Below are 12,748 nucleotides of genomic sequence, written 5' to 3'. Positions count from 1 at the left end.
TAACATACCTTTTACGGGAGATTTTTGCCCGCAAACTGCTTTCAAGGCGAGTGCGGTAAGGTGAGGCCAGCAGCGCCTTCAGTAAAGGAACACACACTTCTGGCAGGTTCTTCATCACCTCCACATCTGCCATGTTGAAACCTACAGAGGACGGCTCGCACACCACCAGCGCAGTCAGCTCAAAGAAATCAGAGACAAAAATGTCTTGTTCCAGAAGCTGTGAATAAATTAAAGAAAATAGTGAGGAGAAAAAAAAGAAGGAGAATAATGGCTTTCTTTATGTCAGAGTGTCTTAAATTCAGTGATACCTTCCAAAACTCCTGGTCTCCTTTGACAAGAATCATGGCGGCGAACTCCAGCAGGCGGACAATGATGGTGCACTTGCTGAAGTTGTACTGCTCCACCTCTCTGGGGCTGAAGTGAGAGGTCTTCTTGCCGAGAAGGAAACAGCTCTCTGCTGCTGCCAGTTCGTGAGTTGCCAGCTCAGTCAAAAAGAAACGTACAGCTTTCAGAAAGCTGGATTTCTCTTCGGAGCCTTGACAATGAAGAAGGGAAAAAAATGTATTTATTGCGCATTTTCTTTTCATTTGATAATTTTAAAAATGTGGAAACAAATTTCCCTTTTAAAGTTATTTAAAAAACATTTAAAACATACAGTATACATGTGTGTATGCTGAGCAGATGATGTCAGAACGAGGGATCTTCTGATGACTTACTGAGCATGTGATGAGGCTTGATTATGTGTAAGTGGATGAAGGTGTTGTAGCAGTCCAGGGCAGCCAGCAGCAGGTCCATCCACTGCAGGGTGGCTCTGACACTGAAAGGCCCCGTCAGGTCTCTGAGAGTGGGCTGAGAGAGGAGACCTCCACCCTCGAACCGTGAGATCAGGAAACCCATGCCGTGATCCTTCAGCATGCCGTCCACCCACTGAGGCGGAGACTTCTTTCCTAAGTTCGGTCACACATAGCAGAGGATTTATTCACATGTGTGTTACTTAAATAAATTAAATGCAAATTAACAATAAAATTCAAAATGATAAAAGTTTGGTTTATGATTTTGTTTTCTTTTTATAAATTGCATCTGTACTTGTTCATCTGATCAAGGCTAACATGGTAGGACTGCTCACCTGGGAGGAGAGGTATGAACTCATGGAAGAGCTCCATGCATTTGTGGCGACACTCAGTCTGAGGTCGGCCACATTGTTCCAGGAGCCATAAAACCACATCAGAGAGGCACAGCTTCTCATCAGGAGGAAAGCCCCTGCATCAATAGAGAGAAGAGAAAGAGATAATGGTGGAAAATGTTATATTTATTCATACATATAAATTACAATGTCTTATCATTGCATAAACATTACTGCAATCATAGCAATACACCTCTTGTAGAAAAAAGGGCACTTTTACACCATGTAACGTTTAATATACACAATTTACTTGAATTTCATTTCATAGCAACTATATCTTGTTTTGTTAAGTTAGATTCACTAAAGTAAGATATTGCAAAAATCCAACTGTACACAGAGAGAGTACCAACCGTGGGATGCGGGTCTTAGCGCTGTGCTGATTGAGACTGGGCGCTTTATGATTGATGATTCTCTTCAGATGATCAATGGCACTGCAACACTGCTGCAACGTACCTGAGGATGGAAGAGTGGCAAGAACAGCTTCACACCTTTTTGAAAATGTCATTAGAATTTTCCTTTAGTGTGCAATAGAACCTTGTTTAACCCAACATGAGAGAATTAAAACAAATAAATAATTGTAATAAATACCATTTTAAATACAATTGCAAACCAGTGGCTTAAACCATTGTGCTGTTTTTGCAGCATAACAGAAAAATAAATACATAACTCATGATAATGCAATACAGAGGAAAAAGCTGCTTTTGATAAGTTACTACTGCTAGTTAGTTTTATAAAGAGGACATTGATAATGATGTGAAAATCTGAGCGTCCTGTCTATAAAGCTGAAGTGGAAGAACAATTACCCATAGATCGTTCATCTGAGTGTGCAAGAGACAGACTTTCCACAAATATGACGAGAACTTCAAAGATAAACTGCTCCACCAGGGACCTTTCCTCCCTGCAGGGACAATGAAACAACAACATTGAGCAAACACAGTACAGTAATAATACCGTTTCTCAAGATCAATTTTGTCATTCTGTCAAGAATTAGGTTCGGAGGGAAAAATGTAATATGGGTATTTTTTTTATTAATTGATGATTAATTCAAATATAAAGATGACAATACCTTATCACTATCAGCAGCATCGGCTATCATTTACCAAATCAGTCAAACCTTAAATAACACCAACAAGCACAGATTTCTATTCTGTAAATGGGGCTCTGCAGAGATGAAGTTAAAGTGTGTGAGACAGCCCCTCTACTCCATTAGGTGTCCCGCTGTCTTTTTGCTGGTTCTCCTTTGTTTTGCAGGAGAGGGGGTTGTTAGGCTGATGAGCCACACCAGAGGCCTGTACTATAAAGCGAGTACAACATACCCAGGGTGTCTTCTCGTTATCTGGCTTCACTAACCCTAACAAGCGAGATCCTGCTACGCGGTCCTACGACGCTGGTTATCAACTCGGTAAATCAACCCAGGGTTTCTCAATCTGGCTGTGAGCGTGTTCACATGAACAGGGAGGTGTTTGCAGCATCTGACCAATCACAGACACGGACAAGTCCACAGACTTGCAGACAGACAGGCAGAGCGGCACATTTAATAAAGGAGGAGCAAACTATATTAGACAAATACAAAGAAGTTAAACACTTAATCCAGACTAAAAGTAACACAGTTGAAGCTGCCAAATGCAGGAAGGACAGTTGTCAAAAGAAAAAACTCCCGATGTGTGAATGCATAAATTAACAGATTTATTAATTTAACGGAACACTCAAAAGTAAGATATACTCGTCTAGATATAAATAGCTTTTAAAGTATAACGGATGACTGGATTATACCCAATCAAGCCCAGTGATAACAGTGCGGCGTGTTTGACTATTTCAAGCTTCTTCCAGCTGCGTCCCTCTCTCAGGCGGTGTGAAACGGACTCAAGAGGAAGTTAAAAATACATATGAAAATATAATTCAAAGTAGTAAACACCCACAGCATACAGCCAGCTGTTCATCCTGCATTTGTCAGTTTAAACGGTGTTGTTTTTAGTCTGGATTATGACTGTAACTTCCTCATATGTGTGTGTAATATTATCATACAATCACCGCACCGAGCTTCGATTGGTCAGTAGGCGGTGCTTTTATACGAGTTGATCTCTTATCCGGAACATAACCTGCTCTGCAGCAGGTTAGCTGTTCAGCATAAGTTACCATGGTGATCTACCCCGGTAAGAAGTGATCCACCTTCGTATGACGGAAAATCCTGAAGGGGTTAACCCTGAAGTTACCTCGCTAACGCCAAATCCTGCTTCGTAGTACAGGCCTCTGGGCTCGGTGTGGTGGGGATAAAAGCTCTCTACCTTTCGACAGATGTCTCTCTCTTCCTTGGCTGGCACAACTGTTTTCGTTTTGTTTGCTGCAGACATTTTCACACACCCACACATGCCTACATTACTGATTACTGACTTTCCACGTCTGGTAGTTATTTATTGTTAGTTGGTTAAATAAATGCCTTTTACTATTTTAAAACTTGTCTGGTCTCCCATTTTGATGCGCTCTTTGAGCCGGTGTGTAACAAGTGTCAAAACGGAGAGAAACATTCATACCTGAATTGTCTGTAGATGCTATTGAATGCCAAGGCGGCACCAAGTCTTTTGAATCCATTGGGGTGGAGAGCCAGGCTGTAGATCCGCTTGAATAGGGACTTCATGTTAGTAGGGCTCTTCTCTTGCTGCTTGGGGGTGGTCTGTTTGATGGACCATTTAACAAACTCCTCAATGCAGCGGCCACAGAAGTCTCGGAGAGTGCTATCCATCGGGTCGACCACACCGTCCTGAAGAGACAAACACAGGGGGCGTGTAACAAATCTCAGGTCTTGTTTAGCCTATAAAGCCCTTCAGAGAATAGAAACACTCACCATAATGGCCTCTAGAACAGCTACTGTGTCTTGGCTCTCAAACTTCTTGTTGTTGGTAAACCAATGAATCAGCTGCATAACCAGCGGTTCAAACAGCTGTCTGGTCACCTGGTAGGAAATCAAAATTCATAAACATTACTGTGGACATCATCACATCTCCTCTCTGGAAGAATCAGGCTCTGTTTTAGGGCTGCCCCCTCTTCACTCGTCGTTTTGGTCTTAGTCAACTAAAATTTCTTTAGTCAATAAGTAATTTTTTATGCTTTTTTCATGCTGAATGACTTTTTTCCAAGAAATTAATGAGCACATCTCTGGTAAACACAAAATTTAAACTGGTGCTTTTGTGTGATTTCTTTGTGGAGAAACTCAGTTTTACAGATCTGTTGATCAAATCAACTAATCGATTAGTCGACTAAGAATTTCTTTGGTCGAGGACGGCCCTACTCTGTTAGTTCCCTCACTTGCATGTGTGCAACACTGACTCAGGCTGACAACAATATAAAGGCGAAATACACCAGGAGTTATTATTATAAAACTAAAATAACTATTAACCAACAGGAGGCTGGTCCACTACACATGAGACATGAAAGATGCAACTTTCAATCATTTGCAACTGCAGCAGCAAAGTCAACAAGTGCACTAAACAATTAGTTCAGTTTTTAATACTTAAAATAGTTTAAGGTCACACATTACAAATCATATTTAGCCCCTACCAAAACCCTAAAATCAACCCTGAATACTACCATCGAATAAATTAATTATTCAAACAAAATGGTAATACATCTGTAAACTCCAATAACGCATCTGTAAAACAGAAAATCTGATTTCTCCAGAGAGAGAATTAACATACGATACGTCTCTCCCTGCCTGGATTACAATCTTTCCAAATTCCATGATATCTAAGGACTTTTTTATGGGAATTGTGCTTGGGGTGATTATCTTGTTGGAGCGTACATACCTGATCCACATCACAGGCTAGACGCAGTAGCACTGGAAACAGCCTCTTGTGCAGCTTGTACATAGGAGGCAAACTGTTCTCCCCCTCAACCATCTGAGCGCTCTTCCCCACCATGTAGACCACCAAGCTGTGGAGAAGCTCACAAGCTGCTACCTGCAGCACAAGAGACACTGGATTACAATAAACATTTCTATTGGGTGACACCGTTCTCATCATATCCAAGTTTGCATCAAATTAATTTTATGAACCGACGTGGGAAACTCTTTGATGTTGGAGAACATACTTTGGTTTGTCTGTCGCTTGTGGACAGAGCCAGTTCACTGATGTGAGGCAGGAATGGGTCGAGGTAGATGACTGGTTTCATGTCGGCGAATGGCACAGCGAAGCTGAGCCTTTTCTCAGAATCCCACGCGACGAATTTCTTCATCGTTTCCTCTGATGAGACCACTAAACGTGAAAACGGAGATCAACAAAGACAGCTAATTTCTCTATCCGCAGTCACATTTCAAGTGTTCTCAAACCATCCCTCTGGCCCAATATGTCAGTGTAAATATGTAAATCCTCACCGGTTACAAGGTTCCTGTTGAGCTTTCCTCCCAGGTGGCCGAGCAGCTTCACCACCCTGAGCCTCACCATGACAAGAGGAGCATCTTCCTGCATTCACAAAGAAGTGATCAGTAAGCTCAAAGGCACAACTTAACATGATTATGACGCAATTGCACTCCTATCAATTCCTGTGCTGTACAATACCAGGTAATTCATTATCACTTGTCCTGAAGTAAATCAGCTTTATAAGAGATTAAAATAGAAAATAAATGACTCCTGCAGGAACCCCTCAGTTATTTCGGGGTTTGTAAATTCCTGCACACAAACACAGCATGTTCTCCTCCTTCTCTATTTGTATTGTTGTACTAATGCAAACACTCCAACGTGGACTGAAGTAAACAGTACATTAAGCTTGCTCTAAAATAGATACAGCCAAATTGTGATGGATAATAGATTGACAAATAAAAAATAAACTGGACATATTACTTCATTAAGGTTGGAAAATTGGAACACCACTGAAGCCAAGAGTAGGAAATAACACAAGAAGCAAATCTCTCCTAAAGATGTCTTCCCACATTCCCATCCCGTACCGTGGTGAGCTGGTGGGATTTTTTCAAGAGCCTCGTCATCACTCGGCTGTATCCTCTGTCGTTTCTTGAAGACACAGAAGACATCACCTCCCAGTTGCTTTCGTCTTTGTCTAAAGTCAACAACATCTGAATTAGACTTTTTGTTTGGCTGATAACTTCATTTACCAACCTGAAATTATTTCAAATACAACCGGACAGATGTGCTTGACCTCCCCTGGTACTATTATGGGCTTACTGTTGGTGGAGGTGGTTTTCAGGTATCCATCCAGAAGAGGGAGGATGTTGGTGTAGCAGTGCTGCATCGTCTCCAGAGGAATGTGGGAGGACCAGTCCTCGAGGGCGTCCAAGGCCACGTTGGCCAAAGGAACGTGGCTCAGACCCAGTTTCAGAGCCGCCTAGACACCCATTCACATACACACACATACATGATTTACTGTAGGAGTCCAGTAGCAAACAGTTTCTGTCTGACGTACCCCCACAGCCCTGTCAGATGCACCCTCCTTCAGCACCACCCGCCATGTTCCAAATGGGATCATTTTAATTGATGTTAATATTGGTTTAATAGTGGATGTTATATCTTTCCGTACAGTTGAACTGGTAGAATTAACCCATGGTTGTAAATTACTGCGCTAAACCCCCTACTGTACATCTGCATTTTATGTTTTTGTTTTAAGCTGTATTCACCCATCTTTATCTAGTTCACAAAAACACAATGAAACAAATTAAAAGTACCCCACCTCGAGAGCAGGACAGTAGGCCTTGATGTCCAGAGCTACGATGTTGTGGTGCAGCGAGAGGACAAAAGTCAAGCAGGAGGCCAGCAGCTCATCTTTGTACTGCTTCATTCTCACACACACCTGGTGGGAAAACCACATGTCACTCACATCTCCTCTATATTAAGGTGCTTAGTAGGAAATATTGTAAAGAGAAGCTACCTCTTTTCCAAACTTAGAGAAGAGTGCAAAACAAGCACTTTTCACTGTGTCACTCTGGGGAGATGTAGAGCTTCTCGGGCCAACTCCCTGTTAGAAAACAGAGAAAAAGTAGTAATGTCACACACGTTAAATACATAATACAAGTAATAAAAATCAGAGATTATTCAACATCAAGGAAACTCATTATTTTTTTTCCACCTGGTCACATTACCACAGCCATGACACTGGATTCCCTTTATTAAGTGTCACATTAAGTGTTCTAAATATGCCACAAAAAAAGCTGAGAACACAATCCAGTGAATTTTATTAGTAAGACCAGTTGGAAAACACAACTTGATATCCCTGTAACGTCACCCACCGGTAGAGTTCTGACCTGCCTGGATAATTTTTCAAATTTCTTGACAAGGCAAACACAACGAATTATGACAGAAAATGTTTTCCACAAGTGGAAATATTACCTGGTAGTACTTGATTCTCTTGGCGATTTTCATGGTGACAGAGAGCAGCTTGTAGAAGCCACTGACGAGTGGATTTCGTATGGAGTGGAGGATGAGTTCATGGCTCAGGGGATACATCCAGGACTGAAAATACTCCACGTGTTTATTCAGCAACAGCTCGCTGCAAAAAAGGAGAACAGTGTGAGACTGACATAATAAAAGTACTATGGATGAAAACAATTAGAGTGTCTGCAGGTTTCTCTGAGATCAATTTGACCCTTATAATATCTGGTAGACCGATCTCCCATGTGTGCCGTCTCCAGTACCTGCAGAAGTCAACCAGGTTGATAAAGGCAGTGAAATCTTTGATCTTATTGGGCAACAGATGAGCCGTGGGGTCGGAGGAGGGCAGGACGTGGGCCGCATCATCTGGAGCCTGACAGACAAAGAGGCATGTACCATGGATTAGGGTTCAACAGACAGGAAGGCTTTTGAAGAACAACTCAATTATGTTTTAATCGATACAGCCAATAGCGGGTATACAAAAGCTTTCACATTTTCACACCATCCAAAAGAATGCCTAGATTATGTCCTAGACACCAAAAGGTGTCTATAATCATAATGACTTAAACAATATCAACATATCTTGAACACTAGCCAATCAGATGGTGTGCAGGACGTTGAATTTGTTGTATTTGTCCTGTGCACCTCTCAACAACTTTTTATGAATGTCAATGACGTATATCCAAGTGGGACCTCAGAGTGAGACCTCACCTCCTCTCCTGTTGTCACTTTCTGCACAGACAAGTCCAACTTTTCCACAATTCGGAGAATTGATTTCACCAACTCGTCATAAAGCAGACGGCTCAGAGATACGAGAGCGGCGTTCTGACTTTCAAAAGCTCCATCCAGAAACCCTGAATCCTGCAGAGGACGACACAAATGTAACAGGGGCATAAAATAAAATGTGAACAATGAAACAATCTCCCCTGCAGCATGGCCAGCAGAGCAGAGGAGACAGTGTTGGCTAGTAAATATAATTTATCTCATGATATAAAATGCATATAAATATTTACAATTCAAAACTGAACATGCAAGATCCTAGACGTACTTTGTACAATTTTAATAATGCAGCCACGAGCATTCAAAGTAGTTTTACAGCAGTACAGTAGGTGATACATATAATCTGAATATAGACGCATTGATAGTATTTAGAAAATGTATAACTACTGTCTTCAAAAGGGATGCTAAGTGGCTAAATGTTATGTAATGTGGAATATAAAATATAACAAATTTTCTGAAATTAATTATAATAAAACTTAAAAAGAGCAGAGCCGTACCTTCAGCCGGTCACAGTCCAGAAGGCTTTTAAACAGGGCTAGATAGTTCTGACTAGATGGAACTTTCCACTTTCCAGTACGAACTTGGGACGACTCGCTGTCTTTGTCCTGAGAAAAGGAGGACAAAGAGCATATTTCTTCTACCAAATATATACATGTGTGCGAATTTAATCATGACAACAACGTGTGAAAACATGCGCCTGACCTCAGAGAGCATGATGGGTTTTGAACAGACACGAATCAAGCCCTGGTGCACTGAAAAATAAGCACAAGTGAATGTTTTAGTAGACTTAATGTGCAATCTCATCTCAGATGACATATCATCATACAAAAAGCAGCATGCGTTGAAAAAATTTGATTTTGACAAAAAAGGTCTATTTTTACTATATTTAAGGGGCCCTCTACTCTACCACTATTACAATCTCTTCTCTCATTTCTGTACTTCTTGAACAATGAAAACATCATTATCACCCAGATAAAACCATTTGCACACATCTTACCAGGTGCAGAGGCTAAAACCAGTATCTGTTGAAGGGCAGTGTTTCATTTCAAAATATCATGATTGCCTTTAGGTACAATGTGCTCATGATGAACTTACCCACAGAGCTGATAAAACTCCACAGGACGGGTCCTTTAGAGGCCACGGCCACCAGCACCTTCAGGATGGACCTGCAACAGGCAGTCTGCATTCTCTCGCTGTACTGAGGGAAGCTGTCGATCTGCACCACAAGGAGACGCTCCAGCAGCGGTGTATACACCTCTGGAATCTGAGACCATGAGCACAAAGCAGAAATTTAAATTAGACAATCATTAGGGTGTTGTTGTTATTCTATTTGGTCTGAGTTTGTTACCTTGTCCAGGTGAATCAGGACACTAGCGATAGAGTCCAGGAAGCTGGGCAGCTGGTAGAAGCTGTCGTCCTCCCCATCAGACTCAGTCAGGTACATCTGCTTACAGCGCTGAATCAGCTCCGTGTACATCAAGTCCACGTCTTGTGGGCAAACTTTCTTGCATGGCTACAGAAAAAACATATTTTTAAAATGTATTGTCAAGTAAGTTTTGGCTTTTACAATTGTGATGGAAATGAAGAAGGCAATAAACATACGGCTGCAAAGAATCCATATCCTCGTATGGCAATGGACAGCTCCTTATGTGTCGAGTCCATGGTCTTAATGATGCCGCAGAACTTCTGCATGAAGAACTTCAACTTGCTTTTGTGCTCCTCAATATTCTCTGCCACCAGCAGTGCAACCTTAAAATGATCAGAAAATCAATGTACAGCAGTGGTGTTGGAAAGACAAGGAGTGCATCAATAGCTGTTTTATTTTCAGTTTTCTGTGCCCGTGTGGAAAAGCCTCGGAGCGTTTACCTGTTTGAGGAAGGACTCGAGCGCATAGTAGCTCGTCTTCTTCATCTCAGCGTTGATGTGTCCACAGAGCTTAGACATGACCTCGAATAGAGCTCTGTAGTGGTCCATGAGGCAGCTGCTGAACTGGGATGCATGTCTGGCCAATAATCGGAGCCCAGCTGTTTAAGAGACAAAGAGTCAGAGAGGTGTTAGTTTTCAAGGAGTTTTATCTTCATGTTGCTATGGAAATGGCAGGCCTTACCAAATGTGACAGCGTAGCGAGTCATTGACATCTACAACAAGAATGTGAAAAGAAGGAATCAAAGGAGTACAAGGTATCACATTTAATGTAAAAGGCAATCACAAAACATTTCAGCGCCATGACACATTATGCACAAACATAAGGGTCGATATCATAACATATGCCACGTAAAAAGAGTACTTAACAACTTTCCAGTATGTTTTTTTTTTATATCAGTCAATTTTTGGGGAAAATGTTGAAGTGCCCTCTGATCCGCATGCCAAATGATCTCTTTCACAGCCATTGGCAGTTGTGTGGGCTGTTATTTACAGTAGTTTGATTGATTTTTTCCCCCACCCGCATTATGCAAAGACCCGTCCTACTCTGCCTGATTGTCTAGTACTCGTTGCCTTCTTCACAGAATTTGAAAAGTTTATTGCTGATGAACCAGATTGGTGGAAGGTTGGTAGGGTTAATGATTTCAACTCAGACATGGATGTTTTCATAAGGCTGTCAGCCTTCTTGTATAGTGCTCTCATTTATAATTAATATATCCTTATTATGGGAGAAAAATGTTTTTTCTTTTTTTAAATGTTGCTATGGATGTTGCCAGATTCGTTGGAGATATACATTTTGATGTGGTGTCATAATAAAACTTAATAACCTTATTGTTAATATGGCACCCTGATTAACAGAAAACTTTAAAAATGGCCCTTGCCCTTCATCGAACTGACACATTTCAGTTGGTACCAAATAAGTATTAAATCTGATGCCCATTTCTACCCATTACATGTACACTCCCCTTGCCATACGGGGTACTCCAACTGTAAAGGATTGTTAGATAGCTGACACAATGATATTTACCTGGGGGGTGATTGCCTTCAAAGCATACTGAAAAATGTCTTTAGACGTTGCTGGGTCTGCAAATCAGAGACACACACTGATCATAGAAACAGCATTGAAAATATTTTGTCGAAACTGTGAAATATGGACACACACACACACACACACACACACACACACACACACACACACACACACAACATCCCACCTTCGTCCATGGTTTTAGTGAAGTTGACCATTAGAGCAGTGATTCCTCTCAAACATCCAGCGACAACGATCAGTTTTGGTTCCTTTGTTGAAGAGGTCATCTGAAACAAAAAGATTAAAAGCAACAACTGAATACACACCCATTCAACTGGCATCAGAAAACAAATACAATAACTGTAACTGGATAGCAATTTTGCCCAAACCCTTAACACCTCCCATTCATACATACCTGGTCTTTGAGCTCCAAAAGATAGGCTTTGTAGAGTTTGTCAGAGTTGTTGACCATCTCGCTGGGGTGAACCTCTGCAAGAACTCCCAGCAACTCATAGATTTTGCCGAGGACTATAACAAAAGATTATTTTTTTTTAAATGTAATTTACATATTCATTACAACCTTGATCTCAGGCATCACAGGAAGACTCACCAGAATCTGCTAGTTTGCTCTTCTGACAGAGCTCACTGTAATATCTGTTGAATATGTCACAGATTCGAAGATCTGCTACCACACTGGAAGCCTTTGTTGTTTGGAGAACCTGTGGAGAGTATTTAACAAGAACAAGGTCTAACCAGCATATAGTCCTTATTCACAAATATGTCATACAGGCTCTCACATCTTTTCTTTCTGTCTGAATGCAGTTCATGTGTCTCACCTAGCACACTAGGCTAGATGCAGAGAGAAACCAACCTTAATAAGGAGCTCCAGCACTGGAGTCCTGCCCTTGGCTGCTTTTTCCTTTGTATACACAACCATGCATGTGTCCTGCACAAAAAAAGAAAAGAATAAACAACATGATTAATTTGTGGAAAGGAATAACATGTATACATGGTTAGTTTGTGGTACAGTTAAATTGTCTTGTGTTATACTGAGAGGTGTTAGCATTACTTTGAATATATGGATGCCTCATTGTTACGTGTAAGGATCTTTCCTTTTCACTGCTGTCACAGTGATACTTTCCCTGTTATTGTCATGCATATATGTAAAAATCAGATGAAGCCATACACTAGCTGTAGAATGAAACTTTTATATTTTGCACTGCTAAAAACAAACAAACAAATACAAAATGTAATCAGGTTCTAAATGTGGAACTTACTCTTATGTCAATGGCGTAAGTCTTCTCCCAACCTTTGACCTTTGGCGAGACCCTGTCCAAGAACTTCTCCAAAAAACCCAAGATCTCAACCCGGGTGTCCCGGAACTGGAAAACAGATGTTTCTGTCAACATAAGAACTACTACATTATCACTACAACTTTATTGCTCACTAGATGTACCTGGATAC

General features: G+C 41.1%; 1 protein-coding gene across 2 annotated transcripts in view; it reads right to left on the bottom strand.

The window, feature by feature from the left end:
- Window positions 1–12,748, bottom strand: part of prkdc (protein kinase, DNA-activated, catalytic subunit) — a 35,826-nt gene that overhangs the window by 21,736 nt on the left and 1,342 nt on the right. For both annotated transcript variants that reach the window (XM_037757221.1, XM_037757222.1), the window contains exons 3-33: window positions 12,562–12,666; window positions 12,156–12,230; window positions 11,895–12,003; window positions 11,700–11,812; window positions 11,472–11,571; window positions 11,285–11,340; window positions 10,442–10,472; window positions 10,201–10,358; window positions 9,937–10,083; window positions 9,683–9,847; window positions 9,430–9,598; window positions 9,037–9,086; window positions 8,832–8,939; window positions 8,266–8,415; window positions 7,818–7,927; window positions 7,513–7,672; window positions 7,055–7,141; window positions 6,857–6,976; window positions 6,355–6,514; window positions 6,120–6,229; window positions 5,550–5,637; window positions 5,267–5,430; window positions 4,984–5,136; window positions 4,026–4,133; window positions 3,715–3,941; window positions 1,987–2,081; window positions 1,534–1,636; window positions 1,127–1,260; window positions 717–947; window positions 309–535; window positions 9–217 (exon numbers count right to left, since the gene is read on the bottom strand). In XM_037757221.1, coding sequence (XP_037613149.1) covers window positions 9–217; window positions 309–535; window positions 717–947; window positions 1,127–1,260; window positions 1,534–1,636; window positions 1,987–2,081; window positions 3,715–3,941; window positions 4,026–4,133; window positions 4,984–5,136; window positions 5,267–5,430; window positions 5,550–5,637; window positions 6,120–6,229; window positions 6,355–6,514; window positions 6,857–6,976; window positions 7,055–7,141; window positions 7,513–7,672; window positions 7,818–7,927; window positions 8,266–8,415; window positions 8,832–8,939; window positions 9,037–9,086; window positions 9,430–9,598; window positions 9,683–9,847; window positions 9,937–10,083; window positions 10,201–10,358; window positions 10,442–10,472; window positions 11,285–11,340; window positions 11,472–11,571; window positions 11,700–11,812; window positions 11,895–12,003; window positions 12,156–12,230; window positions 12,562–12,666 — 4,022 coding nt within the window. The remainder of the gene's footprint in view (window positions 1–8; window positions 218–308; window positions 536–716; window positions 948–1,126; window positions 1,261–1,533; window positions 1,637–1,986; window positions 2,082–3,714; window positions 3,942–4,025; window positions 4,134–4,983; window positions 5,137–5,266; window positions 5,431–5,549; window positions 5,638–6,119; window positions 6,230–6,354; window positions 6,515–6,856; window positions 6,977–7,054; window positions 7,142–7,512; window positions 7,673–7,817; window positions 7,928–8,265; window positions 8,416–8,831; window positions 8,940–9,036; window positions 9,087–9,429; window positions 9,599–9,682; window positions 9,848–9,936; window positions 10,084–10,200; window positions 10,359–10,441; window positions 10,473–11,284; window positions 11,341–11,471; window positions 11,572–11,699; window positions 11,813–11,894; window positions 12,004–12,155; window positions 12,231–12,561; window positions 12,667–12,748) is intronic.

Source organism: Sebastes umbrosus, chromosome 21 (assembly GCF_015220745.1).
Source record: "Sebastes umbrosus isolate fSebUmb1 chromosome 21, fSebUmb1.pri, whole genome shotgun sequence".
In the NCBI taxonomy this organism is placed as follows: domain Eukaryota; kingdom Metazoa; phylum Chordata; class Actinopteri; order Perciformes; family Sebastidae; genus Sebastes; species Sebastes umbrosus.
Note: the sequence above shows the minus strand (reverse complement) of the source record. Positions and strands in the feature narration are given on the sequence as shown.